The sequence below is a fragment of the Oncorhynchus nerka genome, linkage group LG24 (genome assembly GCF_034236695.1).
Source record: "Oncorhynchus nerka isolate Pitt River linkage group LG24, Oner_Uvic_2.0, whole genome shotgun sequence".
NCBI classification, from domain to species: Eukaryota; Metazoa; Chordata; class Actinopteri; order Salmoniformes; family Salmonidae; genus Oncorhynchus; species Oncorhynchus nerka.
In genome coordinates, this window is record NC_088419.1 from 90,570,548 (window position 1) to 90,595,608 (window position 25,061).

The 25,061-nt window shown below is 45.6% G+C and overlaps 2 protein-coding genes across 3 annotated transcripts in view; one reads left to right on the forward strand and one right to left on the reverse strand.

The window, feature by feature from the left end:
• The first annotated feature begins 740 nt into the window (after nt 1-740).
• tm4sf4 (transmembrane 4 L six family member 4) lies at nt 741-8,723 on the forward strand. Its single transcript, XM_029633299.2, has 5 exons — nt 741-1,117; nt 2,755-2,844; nt 5,816-5,961; nt 6,815-7,002; nt 7,593-8,723. Exons 1-5 carry the CDS (start codon nt 944-946, stop codon nt 7,595-7,597), a joined length of 603 nt encoding a protein of 200 aa, XP_029489159.1. The 5' UTR covers nt 741-943; the 3' UTR covers nt 7,598-8,723.
• Nucleotides 8,724-8,725: 2 nt separating this feature from the next.
• Nucleotides 8,726-25,061, reverse strand: part of wwtr1 (WW domain containing transcription regulator 1) — a 105,037-nt gene continuing 88,701 nt past the window's right edge. For both annotated transcript variants that reach the window (XM_065009293.1, XM_065009292.1), the window contains exon 6: nt 8,726-11,973. In XM_065009293.1, the coding sequence (XP_064865365.1) occupies nt 11,789-11,973 (185 nt within the window). In that variant the 3' untranslated portion in view covers nt 8,726-11,788. The remainder of the gene's footprint in view (nt 11,974-25,061) is intronic.

The window sequence follows — 25,061 nt, forward strand, 5'->3', positions numbered from 1 at the left end:
GCAATGTTGTTTTCAGACTGTATAAATATTGTGGACCTAATATAAGCCTAAATATGAATAAAACTGTAAAGGAAGAAGTTATTTTTCATGTATTGGGAATGGTTTTTACTGTGTATGATACCTTATGAGAAGTTATCATGAGAAGCTTCGCAGGTGTTTCACTGAGTCAAATAGAGATCCTTTTTTAAGCCTTTATTTAACTAGGCAAGTCAGTTAGGAACAAATTCGTATTTACAATGACAGGCCTAGGAACAGTGGGTTAACTGCCTTGTTAAGGGGCAGAATGACAGATTTGTACCTTGTCAGCTCGGGGATTTGATCTTGCAAACATTTTGGTGACTAGTCCAACGCTGTAACCACTACGCTACGCTGCCACCCCCAGACTACTGTAAAGTAGCAGGTAAAAGCTAGTATTATCCCAAACGTACTCCTGTTGATAACCCAGTGTGATATGATAGGATTGAATCTATTGTCCCCGAGGGGAAAGTAGAGAGTGTTGCTTCCACATAAATACATAGAGTCAATTGATACAACACACATAGATGAACTTCTTGGTGGTTAGATGACGACTCCAATAGGTCACCATTGTGTTCAATAACTCTGTCAGGGCTGAGGGCCAGGCAGACAAATCCTGTAGTAGAATATTAACCAGACCAGATGGTTGCCATGGCACAACTGCAGTGCCATCATGACATCATCATCCAGCCAGTGGTGTGTGTGTGTATACATATATATATACACCCCTCCCCAATCTGAAGGACTTGAGACCGTTTGCTGGTTCTGGACAGATAGGCTATAGTCCTAGATAGGAACCTACAGTACAGTACAGTTTAGGTGTGTACGAGTTTGTGTGGGAGCCCTTTGGACTTTTAGAGAATCCCTCTTGACCCTGTGCTGTGTGACTGTTTTAGCAGCTGAAGTGATTGTGAACCATCGACCGACCATGTGTTCGGGTAGTTTTGCCAAGTGTCTGGGTATCACCCTGATCCCCCTGGCCATCCTGTGTGTTCTCTGCAACATCCTGCTCTTCTTCCCTGGGGGGCTGGTCGCAGAAGACAATAACCACATCACCAATGAGGTGTTTTACTTTGGGGGTATCATGGGATCTGGTGTTATGGTAAGTCAACTGTTACCGGGGGAGTGGAAAATGCCAGGGCTTTAGGAATGGGGCTTTTAAATAACTTCTAATACTGTAACTCTTTCATGTCAAAATGTCTCATTTCAACGGTTGTATTTGAATGTCTCTATTCAACATGTGGTGAAACATAGAACGTTATAAATATTTGATTGAGTCTATCAGAAAACAGTTAGGTAGAGATACAGCTGTAGTTACTGGCCTGGAGGTTCTGTCTACATGACAGGGGGGCTTTAGTGAGATGGATGGCCCTTTTAAAACGCTTTGTTTCCTTCTACACAATCTAGGCTCAGGATATTCATTGAGAGGTCAGGATATTCATTGAGAGGTCAGGATATTGACTGAGAGGTCAGGATATTCATTGAGAGATCAGGATATTGACTGAGAGGTCAGGATATTCATTGAGAGGTCAGGATATTCATTGAGAGGTCAGGATATTCATTGAGAGGTCAGGAGTGGGATTAGTGGAAATCATGTGTAATCTATTATGCTCTGTGTCCATGCATATTGTATATTGCATTCACGTCTTCACTACAAGTCCCCTGTATGAATCAGAAACCAAATGTATGAGAACGACAAGTGTTTTCCTTTAACTTAAGTGATAATATTGAGGACAAGATTTTGTACCAGTTAGTGTATTGTTTGATGTAGAATCTTTATATGAGGTGCAATTGAAATGATCAAAATGAAAGCCTTTGTGTGGGGGGGGGGGGGGGGGTCTTGTCCATTATGCTTGTGTGATTACATCACTGTTAGAATTTTAGGAAAAGTTTAGGAAATGATCACAGTGTTCAATGTTGCCAGTTTGTTTCTGCTTCTAAAGCTGTTGTCCTTCATGTCCCTGATGACAGAAACACTCCGTACTAATCTGATTCCAGCCAATAGGATTGTCTGGCTATAGGGAGTATTTAGAACTGTTTTCCTGGTATTATCCTAATAGTTGTGTATCCTAATAGTTGTGTATCCTAATGGTTGTGTATCCTAATGGTTGTGTATCCTAATGGTTGTGTATCCTAATGGTTGTGTATCCTAATGGTTGTGTATCCTAATGGTTGTGTATCCTAATGGTTGTGTATCCTAATGGCTGTGTATCCTAATGGTTGTGTATCCTAATGGTTGTGTATCCTAATGGTTGTGTATCCTAATGGTTGTGTATCCTAATGGTTGTGGGTAGTATGATGTCTTTCTGTCCAATAGTTGTGTATCCTAATGGTTGTGTATCCTAATAGTTGTGTATCCTAATGGTTGTGTATCCTAATAGTTGTGTATCCTAATGATTGTGTATCCTAATGGTTGTGTATCCTAATGGTTGTGTATCCTAATGGCTGTGTATCCTAATAGTTGTGTATCCTAATAGTTGTGTATCCTAATGGTTGTGTATCCTAATAGTTGTGTATCCTAATAGTTGTGTATCCTAATAGTTGTGTATCCTAATGGTTGTGTATCCTAATGGCTGTGATCCTAATGGTTGTGTATCCTAATGGCTGTGTATCCTAATGGCTGTGTATCCTAATGGCTGTGTATCCTAATGGCTGTGTATCCTAATGGCTGTGGGTAGTATGATGTCTTTCTGTTCAATAGCTGTGTAACCTAATGGCTGTGTATCTCTTTCTGAGCAGATGATCTTCCCAGCGCTGGTCTTCCTGGGCCTTAAAAACAATGACTGCTGCGGTTGCTGTGGCAATGAGAGTTGTGGAAAGAGATTTGCAGTGAGTACATGGGAACAAACATATCCATAGTAACTTTCCTATATACTGTAGGTGTTCTATTCAGTTAAGGGCCTGATTCAGACTAGGACATGTTAAGGGCCTGATTCAGACTAGGAACTGTTAAGGGCCTGATTCAGACTAGGAACTGTTAAGGGCCTGATTCAGACTAGGAAATGTTAAGGGCCTGATTCAGACTAGGAAATGTTAAGGGCCTGATTCAGACTAGGAAATGTTAAGGGCCTGATTCAGACTAGGAAATGTTAAGGGCCTGATTCAGACTAGGAAATGTTAAGGGCCTGATTCAGACTAGGAAATGTTAAGGGCCTGATTCAGACTAGGAAATGTTAAGGGCCTGATTCAGACGCCTGTCCTACAGGCCTTTTCTACGCACTTCTCAGTAGATGGTACTCAGACTTATCTTATGCAGGACCATAATGCTTTGCAGGCGTGGTTCCCCTGTGCACGGAATACATTTTATTCAACCGCTGAAAACCCTCCCACTTGTTGGCCAACAGATCTTCTCGTGGGATTTTTCATACAATAGTACATTTATCTAAAGCCATCTCTTGAAATGTGGTTTACCTTGAACGACAGATTCACTAGAATACATGGCGAGAACGGTTCAGAATATTAGGGATGAATGACAAAATGCTATCTAAATACGTGCATATCATCTCCTGTTCAGCACCAATTGGTAGATTTAAAAAAATACTCTGATCTTGAATATTATTTAGGGTTAGAAAAGCATCAATAAAAACAACAGGTTTGGAGCGCCTCATTATATTGGTGAATCAAAAAATACAGTGCTTTGACTAATCATGTTTAATCCCAAAAAATATTGGATGTTGAGAAAAGTGTACAATAGGGATTGGGCAGTAGTTTTATAAATCTACCCTAATAATCCTCACTAGTCATGGAACTGTGATGACAACGGTCCCGTCGTCGTGAACCGTGCGCCAGGTATAAACTGCTACAGTATGGTCTGTGTTCCATAATGATCCAAATAGGTTACATGTCCCACATTATTGCACTGCTTGTAATACGTTAGCCAAATATGATCCACTAACGCTAGAGATCCTCAGGAACAACCACACTAACGTGACAGAGGAAAGAAAGGGAAACTAACCATTCAAAGGAACGATGCTAAATGTAAGGAAACTAACACTAAAAGAGACATTTATAAATGCATGTGGGTATAAATGACGGTGGCTATCGATAGTGGCTAATATTTAACAGGATACACATTGTAAAATATACAGTGAAAGATCCGGGCCTATAATTAAAACGTTGTAGAAATCATAAATCAACTCGGTAGGTTTGACGCTACACTGTAATTTGCGCAAAGGCTACAGAAGCGTATAGCTTGGGTCTCCACATTTCATCCCACGTTACAAGGCCAGCATTTCATAAACTTACTGTGGAAAAGGTGCTATGTTGATATGTTTCGCTTTGCTGCCATATGACTGGTTTCACATTTGTCTCCATCAATTATAAGGTAAAATAGATCTAAAACAATTGTCATTTATATTTACAATCCCTTTATCAAATCGGTTTACTCATTTACCCAGCTCTTATCAATAGCTCTTATCAATAGCTCTTATCAAGTTGTAAATGACAGTGTATTTGGTGTTATGTCTTATCAGGAAAAAGAAAGTAGATGTTGTTCCACTCGGAACCTTATTCATAGTTTCATTATGAGGGAATGATGTCACGGTCAGAATACGGTGTGGACACAGCTCTGCCACACCTTCATTGTTGGGGCGGCAGGTGGTAGTTAGAGCGCTGGACGAGTAACCGTAAAGGTTTGCAAGATCGAATCCCCAAACTGACAAGGTAAAAAAATCTGTTGTTCTGCCCCTGAACAAGGCAGTTAACCCACTGTTCCTAGGCCTGTCATTGTAAATAAGAATCTGTTCTTAACCGACTTGCCTAGATAAATAAAGGTAAAGAAAGTAGATAGATGTTGTTCCATTTGGAACCTTATTCATTGTTTCATAGTGAATAAAAGGTGGTGGAATTATGAGGGAATGATGTCACGGTCAGAATATGGTGGAGGCACAGCTCCACCACACCTTCATCTTCAAGGTGGAGATCTCATTGATCTCCACCATTTAGAATGCTATTCTAAATGGTTCAGTTCAAAGGTCAAAATGTAGAGAGAAAAGAGCATAGAAAGGGAATTATGTTTCATTTACGCACGCTGAACTCAGGTCTGGGAATTTACCCTTAAAGCACAGGGCATCCAAAGCAGTGCGCCACACTTGTAGACCTAACCAGCCTCACACACACACAGTAGATATAACACCTAGATTTTGATCGCCCCAAAGCAGGGAGTTCAACTGACATTTCCCATGCCTCCTAGGGACAGAGCCTCCATTATATTGGTGGCCAGCAGATAGGAGAAACAAAGAGCTCTTACCACCTGATCAATAGTATCATTCCATCTCACACTGGTACCATACTGCATCGTAGGAGGGTGCTGTTGCTTTCAAATGATTTTGGGCAAAAGGATCAATTGATTGTTTGCCCAATGTTGCATTGGTTAGTTCAAGGAAATAACTCTTGCTAAAATTCAAACTGATCCCGGTATGAGACCTGGGCCCGTATCCACAAAGCATCTCAGAGTAGGAGGGCTGATCTACGATCAGTTTTGCTTTTTAGATCACAATGAATCAGATTTATATGGGCAGATCCTAGATCAGTTTTGCTTTTTAGATCACAATGAATCAGATTTATATGGGCAGATCCTAGGATCAGTACTCACCTACTCTGAGACGCTTTAAAGTCCATCCCACCATCAGTATAAACCCTGAAGACTAGTGTTAGTTCTTCCTACCACAGGTTTTAGCTCAGTGGACTAACATGGTCTTCTTAAGTCACTTTTCTTGGATAGACTGGTTTCAATACCCAGATTGATTGATTGATTGATTAAATTGGACCTCTGTAACTATGATCAGTTTCTTCTCCTCAGATGTTCACCTCTATCATCTTTGCTGGGGTGGGGGTTCTGGGGGCCGGCTACTCCTTCATTGTGTCTGCTGTTGCCATTCACAACGGACCCAAATGTCTCTTTACGAATGGCACAACAGAGTTGTGGACCAATCCGTTTGTCAACGGGTAAGAACCCGTTTTACCAGCTCAAACACATTGTTGGTAATACATTGTTCATGTTGTGACACAATGTATGTAAATCACTCACTCACTCGCCCATTCACCCGCATTCATCATGAATTACACATGACACAATGTATGTAAATCACTCACTCACTCGCCCATTCACCCGCATTCATCATGAATTACACATGACACAATTTATGTAAATCACTCATTCACCCGCATTCATCATGAATTACACATGACACAATTTATGTAAATCACTCAACTCACTCGCCCATTCACCCGCATTCATCATGAATTACACATGACACAATGTATGTAAATCACTCATTCACCCGCATTCATCATGAATTACACATGACACAATTTATGTAAATCACTCATTCACCCGCATTCATCATGAATTACACATGACACAATGTATGTAAATCACTCATTCACCCGCATTCATCATGAATTACACATGAGACAATTTATGTAAATCACTCATTCACCCGCATTCATCATAAATTACACATGACACAATGTATGTAAATCACTCATTCACCCGCATTCATCATGAATTACACATGACACAATTTATGTAAATCACTCAACTCATCATAAATTACACATGACACAATGTATGTAAATCACTCATTCACCCGCATTCATCATGAATTACACATGACACAATTTATGTAAATCACTCAACTCACTCGCCCATTCACCCGCATTCATCATGAATTACACATGACACAATTTATGTAAATCACTCATTCACCCGCATTCATCATGAATTACACATGAGACAATTTATGTGCAGTGTGCTGCGTCTTATTCAACTTTTTCTGAACTCTCTGTTGTCCACCAGTGACTACCTGAATAACCACACCCTGTGGGAGGGCTGTAGAAAGCCTGAAGGCATCGTGACCTGGCACCTGACTCTGTTCTCCATGCTGCTGGTCATGGGTCTGCTGCAGGTTGTGCTCTGTGCCATCCAGGTCATCAACGGTCTCATCGGGGCCATCTGTGGAGACTGCTGCGGCTGCTGTGGTGGGGGTAAGAGGACCCTGTTGTATTGAAACAACCTCTAGTCTAGCCCATAAACCCAATTAGTACACATTTTTTTTCCAGTTGACCACACCTAAATTAAATGTATTTAAATATGAGACTCAGAGCTGCTCAGCCCCAGACCTAGCTCCACCCCCAGTCCCAGACCTAGCTCCACCCCTAGCCCCACCCCCAGTCCCATCCCTCCAATAAGGGACCCTATTCTTCCACCTGTGTCACTGACCTCTCAGCCATGTGTTATCTGACCATGAACTCCATGAACTTCAGTAAACTAAGCAACAATTAGCTCATCCATGATTGACACACCAATACACTGTATAAATATGTTTGTGTTTGAGTACATTTACATTTAAGTCATTTAGCAGACGCTCTTATCCAGAGCGACTTACAAATTGGTGCTTTCACCTTATGACATCCAGTGGAACAGCCACTTTACAATAGTGCATCTAGGTCTTTTAAGGGGGGGGTGAGAAGGATTACTTTATCCTATCCTAGGTATTCCTTAAAGAGGTGGGGTTTCTTGATTTGACTTGATTTGAATCTTTTTGGAAAGTTATTGTCCTGTGTTTGTTTTTCAGAGTAGCGATGATGCCGTCTGAGGATCCGTGAGCCCCTCAGAAGAAGACCGAAGACTTCTTATATCAACGACACTGACTGGCTTTCTATGAGGTCCATATGATTTTGTTAAATATTTGTAAAAAAAAAAAATAATAATAATAATAATAACAATTTATTTTTAAAATCGACCATTTCCAAACCTACCTAGCTTGATGGCCTTTTGCTTGGGTGGTCGGTCTTATGACAGCAGAGGACATTTAAGAGCCACATTAAGTATTTCTATATTTAATTTTTTTAAATGTAATTAAATCAAACTTCTTATTCAATACGTTATAAACATGAAAGCACTTTCAACATTTCATAATATAATTCCATATTAGTTTGTACCTTAAAAAGACAGAACACTTGGCATCTATTAAATATTAGTCTCTGGGCTTATTTCAATTGCAAATTATTTTCAATATTCAAAAACACATGAAAACCCCCCTCATAGAGGTTTATGACAGTGTGTGTACACTGTGGGCCACACCTGTGTGAGTCTTATCGGAGAAGGCTTGTGGGTGTCATTTTATAACTTTATTCTTCTCTTTCCTGTTTAATGGAGGGACATGACGAGATTCCCTCCTCTGTGTCCATGTTTACTGTAACGCCACAGGGTTACTAAGGAGTCTGTCGTGTCGGGTTTTCAGCGACTTTATGGTGGGTTCCGCTATATTATACAAAACACACTGCAATGTAGCTTTCTCCAACCCTATTTACATATATCGATGGTAGAACCTGAACATTTACATTCTCGTTAGAACATTCACCCAGGTCTCTCTGGAAAACAGAGGCAATTGTTACTGAGTGGATTATCCTAGCTAAATAAATACAAATGGAATTAAACTTTTACTTTATATACATTTCTCTGGGTAGACAAAGTTGGTCTTGGTGGGAGGTAATTGGACGGCTCCCTAATGTATGGAGTGGAATCATGAAGGGGGGGGGGGGGGGTATGTTGTTTTGTATACTAGCTTATTTTACCTAGAGAGTAATGTTCGTAGGTCATTTTTGGTTCCGTATACGGTTGTGTGTGATCTGTAGCTTGTTGTGATAGTGATCAAGGGTGATCTTCTGTAATAAATGGCATCAATAAAAAAACAACACAAAGATCCACGGTTCTGACGCCATTTTATTCTTTATTTATTTTTTAAAAACATGTTACTGTAATTTTCAGACTCCTTGCCGAGGTTACATCATGTATAAATGAAGTCCACACTGCCGGGATAGGATACAGTAGGCGGCCATTTTGTTAGTCTGATTTTCACCACCAATGAGCATGCCTTCAACATTCCAAGAACCCTGTAACTACTGACAACACACCCCCGTCCCCATCCTACCATGCAGCTGTAGCCTAGCCACTGCGCTATACTGCGCTATATATTGCTACATCCTGTCTATTCCATTCCATGTCATGCCACTCTATGCACCTTTAGTCAAAATATGTGCTCCACACCAAACCATTTCCTCAAACCCTTAACGGTATAACACCACCTCTGTGTTCTATGTTCTCGTAGAATCTCTCTCTTTCATCTGGTCTTAATATCCCCCAAAGTATAGATTTACAAAAAGACAATCTGATACAAATGCTATCATCCATTTAACTTGTGTCCTTCATACTGGTGCAACCTTGAATTGTGTCCACAGTAATGGTGCACCGACAGCCCTGCCAAGTTTCCCCCCCTAGAGCCTGGAACAGCACATTATTCAAACGAAAACACAAAACAGGGAACCTCCCTGACACAGAGACACCAAGAGAGGCAGCTGTGTGATTGGATTAATAACCTTGTTTGATTCTAAAAAAGACCTCATCACCTCTCACTGGAGCCCTTTTCATCAGCTGTGCATGAGTTAGCATATTGCTAGCCCTGTCAGCTGGACCTGGGCATGAGTTAGCATGCTGCTAGCCCTGTCAGCTGGAAATGGGCATGAGTTAGCATGTTGCTAGCGCTGTCAGCTGGGCATGGGCACGAGTTAGCATGTTGCTAGCCCTGTCAGCTGGGCATGGGCACGAGTTAGCATGTTGCTAGCCCTGTCAGAGCTAGCCTTCTTTGGCCATGCCTGGGTAAGAGGCCTCCAATCTCTGAAATCACACCACATCGTCACACCCTTTCCCCCAATCCACACCACTCTAAGGACACAGGTGGTAGTGATGTGATAACTGTGTGCCCCCACTTCAGCTCGATACCTCTCACGCCCCTCTTCACCTTGTCCCTTCTCACACCCCCAGTGTGTTTTGGCGTGCATTGAACACCCCCCCCCCCCTAATTCACCTGCCCCTACCAAGGTTCCATCACTTCCTCACCTTCTTAGTTCTAACGTTCTACATAGTAACCAGACTCAGTATAGTCACAATATAAGGTCGGGCTATAGACCACCTATCGCTAGGAATAGCAAATATGTCAAACAACATGCAAATACAAAAACTGAGACAAATGTAGAATGAAAAAAAAAGATCAGAGCAGATTGTGTTGTGGGGTTGGCATGTTAAAAACAAGATCCGAATGCCAACCCCATGCCAATCCAATCTGACAATTCACTAGAAATCCTCTAAAAAACGTATAGGCACAATAACCTCTGACCCTATGAAAAGACTATTGTTGCATAATTCCCCGTAGAACAGAAGGAAAAAAAAGTGTCCTTTTTGCAAACCCCCCCCCCCCCAAAAAAACAGACCGAAGACCAAGGAGAGTTTGCGTATGAAGGATTATCAAGCGTCAACGCATATTGAAACAAAAACGTCTGGTGATCATCTAACTTCAACATTCACTTCATGATCAGATATATTTCAATCATTTTGCTGATTTGTAGTGCTTTGAAATCTCAATTTCATAAAAAATAAAAAATAAACATTTAAAAAAATTGAACAGAAGAAATAGAATCATAGCTCTTGATAAATACAAAAAATGCTAACTATATTATAAGTCCTACAAATGGCACCAGATGCAAAGAACCCATGTAGGCTATTTTACAGATCAGAAAAAAACAAATAGTATAGTATGATTTATAAAGTGTACTTATTAGAATACAGAATTTGACATTGTTTCATAACTGAGGCATGATATTTTAGTGTTCAATAAGCTACATTGGAGTACAATTATTAAAATGACAAAAAAAAACTAAAAACAGTTCTGTTTAAAAATCAAACTAAGTACAATTTTAAAGTTTTAAAGCTTTTGTAGTGACATTGTAGCGAACAATAGGAAACATTATTTGGTATACAACACACTTTGTTCCCATGGCTACTAATGCTGATGTAGAAGTGAATCTGTAGTTAAAAAAATAAAAAATAATTATGAACAGAAACAACAGTAACAGTGTGGATTTCTAATTCAAACCCAAACTGACAGTTAAAATACTGTTGGTGATTGATCATTTGTTAGAGAAGAAGGTTTACAGTGCTGTAGCCGACAGACGTGCACTACTAAGAACCTACAGATAGGACAGCCTTGTTGTCAGTAAAGAGCCATTTCATAACTACAGTAGCTTAAGCAATAGCGCCACCTATTGGTAAAAAAGCCTCCCTGCATACATTTAGTCATGACAAAGCAATACCATTGGACGCCAATGCATTTTTTTTCACCAAGTACTTGTTCCACATAGAGTGTCACCCCAAGAGAGACAGGAAAGCTGTAAAAAATAACATCTATTGCGATTCAAAAACCAGGGTGGGGAGAGTCTAACAGAACATACAAAACTACTCACTTTTGTTACATTACAGTATTCACTTTAACACGTGTCCTGATTTGATTTGATTTTTGTTCTCTCAAGGCTTTGGTTAATACTCTTTAGATATCTTTAACCTGAACTGAACTCAGATTGATAGGTGGTCGGGCAGACAGAGGGGGTATTATTACTGGACACGTGAAAAAAAATCAATCAAGCTGATTTGAATAGGTCACCAAAGGCAGCACAGACAGAGTCTTTAGATACATGGAGTCTTTTGTCCTGTTGGGTGTGTGTGTGTGTATGTGTGTGTGTGTTTGTAGAAGATGTGTGTGTGTACGTGTGTGGTGTGTGTGTATGTGTAGAAGGTGTGTGTGTGTGTGTGTGTGTAGAAGGTGTGTGTGTGTGTACGTGTGTGTGTACGTGTGTGTGTGTGTGTGTGTGTAGAAGGTGTGTGTGTGTGTGTAGAAGGTGTGTGTGTGTGTACGTGTGTGTGTGTACGTGTGTGTGTTTACAGCCAGGTGAGGAAGGGCTCGCTCTTGTTGAGGACTGACTCCACATCGTTGAGAATGGGGATGAGGTCCGCTCCCTCCAGGGTTCCCAGGTCCACGTTGGTTCCTGGCAGGGAGTCCAGGAAGTCTGGGAAGCTGCTGTGCTGAGACACGTTCATACTGCCCGCCTGGGCCATGCTCTCACCTGGAGGGAAGGGGGGAGAGAAGGGAGAGTCAGAGTCAGTGAGAGAGAGAGGGCTCGAGAGAGTAATGATAGCAGTTTAATGGTGACGTGGTGGTGGTAGTAGTAGTAGTAATGGTGACGTGGTAGTAGTAGTAGTAGTAATGGTGACGTGGTGGTGGTAGTAGTAGTGACGTGGTGGTGGTAGTAGTAGTAATGGTGACGTGGTGGTGGTAGTAGTAGTAATGGTGACGTGGTGGTGGTGGTAGTAGTAGTAGTAGTAATGGTGACGTGGTGGTGGTGGTAGTAGTAGTAGTAGTAATGGTGACGTGGTGGTGGTAGTAGTAGTAATGGTGACGTGGTGGTGGTAGTAGTAGTAATGGTGACGTGGTGGTGGTAGTAGTAGTAGTAATGGTGACGTGGTGGTGGTGGTAGTAGTAATGGTGACGTGGTAGTGGTGGTGGTAGTAATGGTGACGTGGTGGTGGTGGTAGTAGTAGTGACGTGGTGGTGGTGGTAGTAGTAGTAATGGTGGCGTGGTGGTGGTGGTAGTAGTAATGGTGACGTGGTGGTGGTAGTAGTAGTAATGGTGACGTGGTGGTGGTAGTAGTAATGGTGACGTGGTGGTGGTAGTAGTAATGGTGACGTGGTGGTGGTGGTAGTAGTAGTAGTGACGTGGTGGTGGTAGTAGTAGTAATGGTGACGTGGTGGTGGTAGTAGTAGTAGTAATGGTGACGTGGTGGTGGTAGTAGTAGTAGTAGTAATGGTGACGTGGTGGTGGTAGTAGTAGTAGTAGTAATGGTGACGTGGTGGTGGTAGTAGTAGTAATGGTGACGTGGTGGTGGTAGTAGTAGTAGTAATGGTGACGTGGTGGTGGTAGTAGTAGTAGTAATGGTGACGTGGTGGTGGTAGTAGTAGTAGTAGTAGTAATGGTGACGTGGTGGTGGTGGTAGTAGTAGTAATGGTGACGTGGTGGTGGTGGTAGTAGTAGTAATGGTGACGTGGTGGTGGTAGTAGTAGTAGTAGTAATGGTGACGTGGTGGTGGTGGTAGTAGTAATGGTGACGTGGTGGTGGTGGTAGTAGTAATGGTGACGTGGTGGTGGTGGTAGTAGTAATGGTGACGTGGTGGTGGTGGTAGTAGTAATGGTGACGTGGTGGTGGTAGTAGTAGTAGTAGTAATGGTGACGTGGTGGTGGTAGTAGTAGTAGTAATGGTGACGTGGTGGTGGTAGTAGTAGTAGTAATGGTGACGTGGTGGTGGTAGTAGTAGTAATGGTGACGTGGTGGTGGTAGTAGTAGTAATGGTGACGTGGTGGTGGTAGTAGTAGTAATGGTGACGTGGTGGTGGTAGTAGTAGTAATGGTGACGTGGTGGTAGTAGTAGTAGTAGTAATGGTGACGTGGTGGTGGTAGTAGTAGTAGTAGTAATGGTGACGTGGTGGTGGTAGTAGTAGTAGTAGTAATGGTGACGTGGTGGTGGTAGTAGTAGTAGTAATGGTGACGTGGTGGTGGTAGTAGTAGTAGTAATGGTGACGTGGTGGTGGTAGTAGTAGTAGTAATGGTGACGTGGTGGTGGTGTAGTAATGGTGACGTGGTAGTAGTGGTGGTAGTAATGGTGACGTGGTGGTGGTGGTAGTAGTGGTGACGTGGTGGTGGTGGTAGTAGTAGTAATGGTGACGTGGTGGTGGTGGTAGTAGTAGTAATGGTGACGTGGTGGTGGTAGTAGTAGTAGTAATGGTGGTGGTGGTGGTGGTAGTAGTAATGGTGACGTGGTGGTGGTGGTGGTAGTAGTAATGGTGACGTGGTGGTGGTAGTAGTAGTAATGGTGACGTGGTGGTAGTAGTAGTAATGGTGACGTGGTGGTAGTAGTGGTAGTAGTAATGGTGACGTGGTGGTGGTGGTGGTAGTAGTAATGGTGACGTGGTGGTGGTGGTGGTAGTAGTAATGGTGACGTGGTGGTGGTAGTAGTAATGGTGACGTGGTGGTGGTAGTAGTAATGGTGACGTGGTGGTGGTGTAGTAGTAATGGTGACGTGGTGGTGGTAGTAGTAGTAATGGTGGTGGTGGTAGTAGTAGTAATGGTGACGTGGTGGTGGTAGTAGTAATGGTGACGTGGTGGTGGTAGTAGTAATGGTGACGTGGTGGTGGTAGTAGTAATGGTGACGTGGTGGTGGTAGTAGTAATGGTGGTGTGGTGGTGGTAGTAGTAATGGTGACGTGGTGGTGGTAGTAGTAATGGTGACGTGGTGGTGGTAGTAGTAATGGTGGCGTGGTGGTGGTGGTAGTAATGGTGACGTGGTGGTGGTGGTGACGTAGTAGTAATGGTGACGTGGTGGTGGTGGTAGTAATGGTGACGTGGTGGTGGTGGTAGTAATGGTGACGTGGTGGTGGTGGTAGTAGTAATGGTGACGTGGTGGTGGTGGTAGTAATGGTGACGTGGTGGTGGTGGTAGTAATGGTGGTGGTGGTGGTAGTAGTAATGGTGGTGGTGGTGGTGGTGTAATGGTGACGTGGTGGTGGTGGTGGTGGTAGTAGTAATGGTGACGTGGTGGTGGTGGTAGTAGTAATGGTGACGTGGTGGTGGTGGTGGTGGTAGTAGTAATGGTGACGTGGTGGTAGTAGTAATGGTGACGTGGTGGTGGTAGTAGTAGTAATGGTGTGGTGGTGGTGGTAGTAGTAATGGTGACGTGGTGGTGGTGGTAGTAGTAATGGTGACGTGGTGGTGGTGGTGGTAGTAGTAATGGTGACGTGGTGGTGGTGGTAGTAGTAATGGTGACGTGGTGGTGGTGGTAGTAGTAGTAGTAATGGTGACGTGGTGGTGGTGGTAGTAGTAGTAATGGTGACGTGGTGGTGGTAGTAGTAGTAGTAGTGGTAGTGGTGGAGTAGTAGTAATGGTGACGTGGTGGTGGTGGTAGTAGTAATGGTGACGTGGTGGCGGTGGTAGTAGTAATGGTGACGTGGTGGTGGTGGTAGTAGTAGTAGTAATGGTGACGTGGTGGTGGTGGTAGTAATGGTGACGTGGTGGTGGTGGTAGTAATGGTGACGTGGTGGTGGTGGTGGTAGTAGTAATGGTGACGTGGTGGTAGTAGTAATGGTGACGTGGTGGTGGTGGTGGTGGTAGTAGTAATGGTGACGTGGTGGTAGTAGTAATGGTGACGTGGTGGTGGTAGTAGTAGTAGTAATGGTGACGTGGTGGTGGTGGTAGTAGTAATGGTGACGTGGTGGCGGTGGTAGTAGTAATGGTGACGTGGTGGCGGTGGTAGTAGTAATGGTGTGGTGGTGGTGGTAGTAGTAGTAATGGTGACGTGGTGGTGGTGGTAGTAGTAGTAGTAATGGTGACGTGGTGGTGGTGGTAGTAGTAGTAATGGTGACGTGGTGGTGGTAGTAGTAGTAATGGTGACGTGGTAGTGGTGGTAGTAGTAGTAATGGTGACGTGGTGGCGGTGGTAGTAGTAATGGTGACGTGGTGGCGGTGGTAGTAGTAGTAGTAATGGTGACGTGGTAGTGGTGGTAGTAGTAGTAATGGTGACGTGGTGGTAGTAGTAGTAGTAGTAATGGTGACGTGGTGGTAGTTTTAGTAGTAGTAATGGTGACGTGGTGGTGGTAGTAGTAGTAGTAATGGTGACGTGGTGGTGGTAGTAGTAATGGTGACGTGGTGGTGGTAGTAGTAATGGTGACGTGGTGGTGGTAGTAGTAATGGTGACGTGGTGGTGGTAGTAGTAATGGTGACGTGGTGGTGGTAGTAGTAATGGTGACGTGGTGGTGGTAGTAGTAATGGTGACGTGGTGGTGGTAGTAGTAATGGTGACGTGGTGGTGGTAGTAGTAATGGTGACGTGGTGGTGGTAGTAGTAATGGTGACGTGGTGGTGGTAGTAGTAATGGTGACGTGGTGGTGGTAGTAGTAATGGTGACGTGGTGGTGGTAGTAGTAATGGTGACGTGGTGGTGGTAGTAGTAATGGTGACGTGGTGGTGGTAGTAGTAATGGTGACGTGGTGGTGGTGGTAGTAATGGTGACGTGGTGGTGGTGGTAGTAATGGTGACGTGGTGGTGGTGGTGGTGGTAGTAATGGTGACGTGGTGGTGGTGGTGGTGGTAGTAATGGTGACGTGGTGGCGGTGGTAGTAGTAATGGTGACGTGGTGGCGGTGGTAGTAGTAGTAGTAGTAATGGTGACGTGGTGGTGGTGGTAGTAGTAGTAGTAATGGTGACGTGGTGGTGGTGGTAGTAGTAGTAGTAATGGTGACGTGGTGGTGGTGGTAGTAGTAGTAATGGTGACGTGGTGGTGGTGGTAGTAGTAATGGTGACGTGGTAGTAGTGGTGGTAGTAATGGTGACGTGGTGGTGGTGGTAGTAGTAGTGACGTGGTGGTGGTGGTAGTAGTAGTAATGGTGACGTGGTGGTGGTGGTAGTAGTAGTAATGGTGACGTGGTGGTGGTAGTAGTAGTAGTAATGGTGACGTGGTGGTGGTAGTAGTAATGGTGACGTGGTGGTGGTGGTAGTAGTAATGGTGACGTGGTGGTGGTAGTAGTAGTAATGGTGACGTGGTGGTAGTAGTAGTAATGGTGACGTGGTGGTAGTAGTGGTAGTAGTAATGGTGACGTGGTGGTGGTGGTGGTAGTAGTAATGGTGACGTGGTGGTGGTGGTGGTAGTAGTAATGGTGACGTGGTGGTGGTAGTAGTAATGGTGACGTGGTGGTGGTAGTAGTAATGGTGACGTGGTGGTGGTAGTAGTAGTAGTAATGGTGACGTGGTGGTGGTAGTAGTAGTAATGGTGACGTGGTGGTGGTAGTAGTAGTAATGGTGACGTGGTGGTGGTAGTAGTAATGGTGACGTGGTGGTGGTAGTAGTAATGGTGACGTGGTGGTGGTAGTAGTAATGGTGACGTGGTGGTGGTAGTAGTAATGGTGACGTGGTGGTGGTAGTAGTAATGGTGACGTGGTGGTGGTAGTAGTAATGGTGACGTGGTGGTGGTAGTAGTAATGGTGACGTGGTGGTGGTGGTAGTAATGGTGACGTGGTGGTGGTAGTAGTAATGGTGACGTGGTGGTGGTGGTAGTAATGGTGACGTGGTGGTGGTGGTAGTAATGGTGACGTGGTGGTGGTGGTAGTAATGGTGACGTGGTGGTGGTAGTAGTAATGGTGACGTGGTGGTGGTAGTAGTAATGGTGACGTGGTGGTGGTGGTAGTAATGGTGACGTGGTGGTGGTGGTAGTAATGGTGACGTGGTGGTGGTGGTAGTAATGGTGACGTGGTGGTGGTGGTAGTAATGGTGACGTGGTGGTGGTGGTAGTAGTAATGGTGACGTGGTGGTGGTGGTAGTAGTAATGGTGACGTGGTGGTGGTGGTGGTGGTAGTAGTAATGGTGACGTGGTGGTAGTAGTAATGGTGACGTGGTGGTGGTAGTAGTAGTAGTAATGGTGACGTGGTGGTGGTGGTAGTAGTAATGGTGACGTGGTGGTGGTGGTAGTAGTAATGGTGACGTGGTGGTGGTGGTGGTAGTAGTAATGGTGACGTGGTGGCGGTGGTAGTAGTAATGGTGACGTGGTGGTGGTGGTAGTAGTAGTAGTAATGGTGACGTGGTGGTGGTGGTAGTAGTAGTAATGGTGACGTGGTGGTGGTAGTAGTAGTGGTGACGTGGTAGTGGTGGTAGTAGTAGTAATGGTGACGTGGTGGTGGTGGTAGTAGTAATGGTGACGTGGTGGCGGTGGTAGTAGTAATGGTGACGTGGTGGTGGTGGTAGTAGTAGTAGTAATGGTGACGTGGTGGTGGTGGTAGTAATGGTGACGTGGTGGTGGTGGTAGTAATGGTGACGTGGTGGTGGTGGTGGTAGTAGTAATGGTGACGTGGTGGTAGTAGTAATGGTGACGTGGTGGTGGTGGTGGTGGTAGTAGTAATGGTGACGTGGTGGTAGTAGTAATGGTGACGTGGTGGTGGTAGTAGTAGTAGTAATGGTGACGTGGTGGTGGTGGTAGTAGTAATGGTGACGTGGTGGCGGTGGTAGTAGTAATGGTGACGTGGTGGCGGTGGTAGTAGTAATGGTGACGTGGTGGTGGTGGTAGTAGTAGTAGTAATGGTGACGTGGTGGTGGTGGTAGTAGTAGTAGTAATGGTGACGTGGTGGTGGTGGTAGTAGTAGTAATGGTGACGTGGTGGTGGTAGTAGTAGTAATGGTGACGTGGTAGTGGTGGTAGTAGTAGTAATGGTGACGTGGTGGCGGTGGTAGTAGTAATGGTGGCGTGGTGGCGGTGGGTAGTAGTAGTAATGGTGCGTGGTAGTGGTGGTAGTAGTAGTAATGGTGACGTGGTGGTAGTAGTAGTAGTAGTAATGGTGACGTGGTGGTAGTTGTAGTAGTAGTAATGGTGACGTGGTGGTAGTAGTAGTAGTAGTAATGGTGACGTGGTGGTAGTTGTAGTAGTAGTAATGGTGAATGGTGGTGGTAGTAGTAATGGTGACGTGGTGGTGGTAGTAGTAATGGTGACGTGGTGGTGGTAGTAGTAATGGTGCGTGGTGGTGGTAGTAGTATTGGCGTGGTGGTGGTAGTAGTAATGGTGACGTGGTGGTGGTAGTAGTAATGGTGGCGTGGTGGTGGTAGTAGTAATGGTGGCGTGGTGGTGGTAGTAATGGTGCGTGGTGGTGGTAGTAGTAATGGTGACGTGGTGGTGGTAGTAGTAATGGTGACGTGGTGGTGGTAGTAGTAATGGTGACGTGGTGGTGGTAGTAGTAATGGTGACGTGGTGGTGGTGGTAGTAATGGTGACGTGGTGGTGGTGGTGGTGGTAGTAATGGTGACGTGGTGGTGGTGGTGGTGGTAGTAATGGTGACGTGGTGGTGGTGGTGGTAGTAGTAATGGTGACGTGGTGGTGGTGGTAGTAGGAATGGTGACGTGGTGGTGGTGGTGGTAATGGTGACGTGGTGGTGGTAGTAGTAATGGTGACGTGGTGGTGGTAGTAGTAATGGTGACGTGGTGGTGGTAGTAGTAATGGTGACGTGGTGGTGGTAGTAGTAATGGTGACGTGGTGGTGGTAGTAGTAATGGTGACGTGGTGGTGGTGGTGGTAGTAGTAATGGTGACGTGGTGGTGGTGGTAGTAGTAATGGTGACGTGGTGGTGGTGGTAGTAGTAATGGTGACGTGGTGGTGGTGGTAGTAGTAATGGTGACGTGGTGGTGGTGGTGGTGGTAGTAGTAATGGTGACGTGGTGGTGGTGGTGGTGGTAGTAATGGTGACGTGGTGGTGGTGGTAGTAGTAATGGTGACGTGGTGGTGGTAGTAGTAATGGTGACGTGGTGGTGGTGGTGGTAGTAGTAATGGTGACGTGGTGGTGGTGGTAGTAGTAATGGTGACGTGGTGGTGGTGGTAGTAGTAATGGTGACGTGGTGGTGGTGGTGGTGGTAGTAGTAATGGTGACGTGGTGGTGGTGGTGGTGGTAGTAGTAATGGTGACGTGGTGGTGGTGGTGGTAGTAGTAATGGTGACGTGGTGGTAGTAGTAATGGTGATGGTATTAGTAGTAGTAATGGTGTGGTAGTAGTAGTAGTAATGGTGACGTGGTGGTGGTGGTAGTAGTAATGGTGACGTGGTGGTGGCGGTGGTAGTAGTAATGGTGACGTGGTGGCGGTGGTAGTAGTAATGGTGACGTGGTGGCGGTGGTAGTAGTAATGGTGACGATGGTGGTGGTGGTAGTAGTAGTAGTAATGGTGACGTGGTGGTGGTGGTAGTAGTAGTAATGGTGACGTGGTGGTGGTAGTAGTAGTAATGGTGACGGTGGTGGTAGTAGTAATGGTGACGGTGGTGGTGGTGGTAGTAGTAATGGTGACGTGGTGGTGGTGGTAGTAGTAATGGTGACGTGGTGGTGGTAGTAGTAATGGTGGTGGTGGTAGTAGTAATGGTGACGTGGTGGTGGTGGTGGTGGTAGTAGTAATGGTGACGTGGTGGTGGTGGTGGTGGTAGTAGTAATGGTGACGTGGTGGTGGTGGTGGTAGTAGTAATGGTGACGTGGTGGCGGTGGTAGTAGTAATGGTGACGTGGTGGCGGTGGTAGTAGTAGTAGTAGTAATGGTGACGTGGTGGTGGTGGTAGTAGTAGTAGTAATGGTGACGTGGTGGTGGTGGTAGTAGTAGTAGTAATGGTGACGTGGTGGTGGTGGTAGTAGTAGTAATGGTGACGTGGTGGTGGTGGTAGTAGTAGTAATGGTGACGTGGTGGTGGTGGTGGTAGTAGTAGTAGTAATGGTGACGTGGTGGTGGTAGTAGTAGTAATGGTGACGTGGTGGTGGTAGTAGTAATGGTGACGTGGTGGTGGTGGTAGTAATGGTGACGTGGTGGTGGTGGTAGTAATGGTGACGTGGTGGTGGTGGTGGTGGTGGTAGTAATGGTGACGTGGTGGTGGTGGTGGTGGTAGTAGTAATGGTGACGTGGTGGTGGTGGTAGTAGTAATGGTGACGTGGTGGTGGTGGTGGTGGTAGTAGTAATGGTGACGTGGTGGTAGTAGTAATGGTGACGTGGTGGTGGTAGTAGTAGTAGTAATGGTGCGTGGTGGTGGTGGTAGTAGTAATGGTGAGTGGTGGTGGTGGTGGTAGTAGTAATGGTGACGTGGTGGTGGTGGTGGTAGTAGTAATGGTGACGTGGTGGCGGTGGTAGTAGTAATGGTGACGTGGTGGTGGTGGTAGTAGTAGTAGTAATGGTGACGTGGTGGTGGTGGTAGTAGTAGTAATGGTGACGTGGTGGTGGTAGTAGTAGTGGTGACGTGGTAGTGGTGGTAGTAGTAGTAATGGTGACGTGGTGGTGGTGGTAGTAGTAATGGTGGCGTGGTGGCGGTGGTAGTAGTAATGGTGGACGTGGTGGTGGTGGTAGTAGTAGTAGTAATGGTGACGTGGTGGTGGTGGTAGTAATGGTGGCGTGGTGGTGGTGGTAGTAATGGTGGCGTGGTGGTGGTGGTGGTAGTAGTAATGGTGACGTGGTGGTAGTAGTAATGGTAGCGTGGTGGTGGTGGTGGTGGTAGTAGTAATGGTGACGTGGTGGTAGTAGTAATGGTGACGTGGTGGTGGTAGTAGTAGTAGTAATGGTGACGTGGTGGTGGTGGTAGTAGTAATGGTGACGTGGTGGCGGTGGTAGTAGTAATGGTGCGTGGTGGCGGTGGTAGTAGTAATGGTGACGTGGTGGCGGTGGTAGTAGTAGTAGTAATGGTGACGTGGTGGTGGTGGTAGTAGTAGTAGTAATGGTGACGTGGTGGTGGTGGTAGTAGTAGTAATGGTGGCGTGGTGGTGGTAGTAGTAGTAATGGTGGCGTGGTAGTGGTGGTAGTAGTAGTAATGGTGGCGTGGTGGCGGTGGTAGTAGTAATGGTGGCGTGGTGGCGGTGGTAGTAGTAGTAGTAATGGTGACGTGGTAGTGGTGGTAGTAGTAGTAATGGTGACGTGGTGGTAGTAGTAGTAGTAGTAATGGTGACGTGGTGGTAGTTGTAGTAGTAGTAATGGTGACGTGGTGGTAGTAGTAGTAGTAGTAATGGTGACGGTGGTGGTTGTTGTAGTAGTAATGGTGGCGTGGTGGTGGTAGTAGTAATGGTGGCGTGGTGGTGGTAGTAGTAATGGTGACGTGGTGGTGGTAGTAGTAATGGTGACGTGGTGGTGGTAGTAGTAATGGTGACGTGGTGGTGGTAGTAGTAATGGTGACGTGGTGGTGGTAGTAGTAATGGTGACGTGGTGGTGGTAGTAGTAATGGTGACGTGGTGGTGGTAGTAGTAATGGTGACGTGGTGGTGGTAGTAGTAATGGTGACGTGGTGGTGGTAGTAGTAATGGTGACGTGGTGGTGGTAGTAGTAATGGTGACGTGGTGGTGGTGGTAGTAATGGTGACGTGGTGGTGGTGGTGGTGGTAGTAATGGTGACGTGGTGGTGGTGGTGGTGGTAGTAATGGTGACGTGGTGGTGGTGGTGGTAGTAGTAATGGTGACGTGGTGGTGGTGGTAGTAGGAATGGTGACGTGGTGGTGGTGGTGGTAATGGTGACGTGGTGGTGGTGGTAGTAGTAATGGTGACGTGGTGGTGGTGGTGGTGGTAGTAGTAATGGTGACGTGGTGGTGGTGGTGGTGGTAGTAGTAATGGTGACGTGGTGGTGGTGGTGGTAGTAGTAATGGTGACGTGGTGGTAGTAGTAATGGTGACGGTAGTAGTAGTAATGGTGACGGTAGTAGTAGTAGTAATGGTGACGTGGTGGTGGTGGTAGTAGTAATGGTGACGTGGTGGTGGTGGTGGTAGTAGTAATGGTGACGTGGTGGCGGTGGTAGTAGTAATGGTGACGTGGTGGTGGTGGTAGTAGTAGTAGTAATGGTGACGTGGTGGTGGTGGTAGTAGTAGTAATGGTGACGTGGTGGTGGTAGTAGTAGTAATGGTGACGGTGGTGGTAGTAGTAATGGTGACGGTGGTGGTGGTGGTAGTAGTAATGGTGACGTGGTGGTGGTGGTAGTAGTAATGGTGACGTGGTGGTGGTAGTAGTAATGGTGACGGTGGTGGTAGTAGTAATGGTGACGTGGTGGTGGTGGTGGTGGTAGTAGTAATGGTGACGTGGTGGTGGTGGTGGTGGTAGTAGTAATGGTGGCGTGGTGGTGGTGGTGGTAGTAGTAATGGTGGCGTGGTGGCGGTGGTAGTAGTAATGGTGACGTGGTGGCGGTGGTAGTAGTAGTAGTAGTAATGGTGACGTGGTGGTGGTGGTAGTAGTAGTAGTAATGGTGACGTGGTGGTGGTGGTAGTAGTAGTAGTAATGGTGACGTGGTGGTGGTGGTAGTAGTAGTAATGGTGACGTGGTGGTGGTGGTAGTAGTAGTAATGGTGACGTGGTGGTGGTGGTGGTAGTAGTAGTAGTAATGGTGACGTGGTGGTGGTAGTAGTAGTAATGGTGACGTGGTGGTGGTAGTAGTAGTAATGGTGACGTGGTGGTGGTAGTAGTAGTAATGGTGACGTGGTGGTGGTAGTAGTAGTAATGGTGACGTGGTGGTGGTAGTAGTAGTAATGGTGCGTGGTGGTGGTAGTAGTAGTAATGGTGACGTGGTGGTAGTAGTAGTAGTAATGGTGACGTGGTGGTGGTGGTAGTAGTAGTAGTAATGGTGACGTGGTGGTGGTAGTAGTAGTAGTAGTAATGGTGACGTGGTGGTGGTAGTAGTAGTAGTAATGGTGACGTGGTGGTAGTAGTAGTAGTAGTAATGGTGACGTGGTGGTGGTGGTAGTAGTAATGGTGACGTGGTGGTGGTGGTAGTAGTAATGGTGACGTGGTGGTGGTAGTAGTAGTAGTAATGGTGACGTGGTGGTGGTAGTAGTAATGGTGACGTGGTGGTGGTAGTAGTAGTGGTGACGTGGTGGTGGTAGTAGTAGTAATGGTGACGTGGTGGTGGTAGTAGTAGTAATGGTGACGTGGTAGTAGTAGTAATGGTGACGTGGTGGTGGTAGTAGTAGTAGTAGTAATGGTGACGTGGTGGTGGTGGTAGTAGTAGTAGTAATGGTGACGTGGTGGTGGTAGTAGTAGTAGTGGTGATGTGGTGGTGGTAGTAGTAGTAATGGTGCTGTGGTGGTAGTAGTAGTAGTAATGGTGACGTGGTGGTAGTAGTAGTAGTAATGGTGATGTGGTGGTGGTAGTAGTAGTAATGGTGACGTGGTGGTGGTAGTAGTAGTAGTAATGGTGACGTGGTGGTGGTAGTAGTAGTAATGGTGACGTTGTGGTGGTAGTAGTAGTAGTAATGGTGATGGTAGCGGTGGTAGTAGCAATGGTAGTGGTGGTGGTAGTAATGGTGATGGTAGTAATGGTAATGGTAGCGGTAGTAGTAGTAATGGTGATGGTAGTAGTAATGGTAGTGGTGGTAGTAGTAATGGTGATGATGGTAACCTCTGCCATCATCACCATTACTGCCACCACTACCATTACTGCCATCATGATTACCTACCACCACCACCATCACCATGGTTGCTGCCATTACCATTGTCAATGCCATCACCACCACTACTACCACTACCACCACTACCTTACCATTATTGCTGCCTCTACCATCACTACCACCACTAACATTGCTGCCATTGCTACACCCGCTGCCGTTGCTGCTGCCATTACTACTGCCACCATTACCACCACTGCCATCACCATTACTACCATCACCATTACTACCACTGCCATCACCACTACCATCACCATTACTACCACTTCCATCACCATTACTACAACCATGGTAGAGGTGGTAGTAATGGTAGAGGTGGTAGTAATGGTGATGGTAGTAGTGGTAGTAGTAATAGTGATGGTAGTGGTAATGGTGGTAGTAATAGTGATGGTAGTGGTGGTAGTAGTAGTAGCAATGGTAGTGGGGGTAGTAGTAATGGTGATGGTAGTAATGGTAATGGTAGCGGTAGTGGTAGTAGTAATAGTGACGGTAGTGGTGGTAGTAGTAATAGTGATGGTAGTGGTGGTAGTAGTAATAGTGATGGTAGTGGTGGTAGTAGTAATAGTGATGGTAGTGGTGGTAGTAGTAATGGTGGTAGTAGTAATGGTGGTGGTGGTAGTAGTAATGGTAGTAGTAATGATAGTGGTAGTAGTAATGGTAGTAGTAATGATAGTGGTAGTAGTAATGGTAGTGGTAGTAGTAATGGTAGTGGTGGTGGTAGTAGTAATGGTAGTGGTGGTGGTAGGTGTAATGGTAGTGGTGGCGGTAGTAGTAATGGTAGTGGTGGCGGTAGTAGTAATGGTAGTGGTAGCGGTAGTAGTAGTGGTAGTGGTAGCGGTAATGGTAGTGGTGGTGGTAGTAGTAATGGTAGTGGTGGTGGTGGTAGTAGTAGTAATGGTGACGTGGTGGTGGTAGTAGTAGTAATGGTGACGTGGTAGTGGTGGTAGTAGTAGTAATGGTGACGTGGTGGCGGTGGTAGTAGTAATGGTGACGTGGTGGCGGTGGTAGTAGTAGTAGTAATGGTGACGTGGTAGTGGTGGTAGTAGTAGTAATGGTGACGTGGTGGTAGTAGTAGTAGTAGTAATGGTGACGTGGTGGTAGTTGTAGTAGTAGTAATGGTGACGTGGTGGTAGTAGTAGTAGTAGTAATGGTGACGTGGTGGTAGTTGTAGTAGTAATGGTGACGTGGTGGTGGTAGTAGTAATGGTGACGTGGTGGT

What these genes read in the sequence shown, in the direction of transcription:
- tm4sf4 (XM_029633299.2), top strand. Translation starts at nt 944, where the DNA reads ATGTGTTCGGGTAGTTTTGCCAAGTGTCTGGGTATCACCCTGATCCCC. An exon ending in TCATGGGATCTGGTGTTATG is followed by an intron (nt 1,118 to 2,754) that starts GTAAGTCAACTG and finishes CTTTCTGAGCAG; the next exon opens with ATGATCTTCCCAGCGCTGGT. An exon ending in ACCAATCCGTTTGTCAACGG is followed by an intron (nt 5,962 to 6,814) that starts GTAAGAACCCGT and finishes GTTGTCCACCAG; the next exon opens with TGACTACCTGAATAACCACA.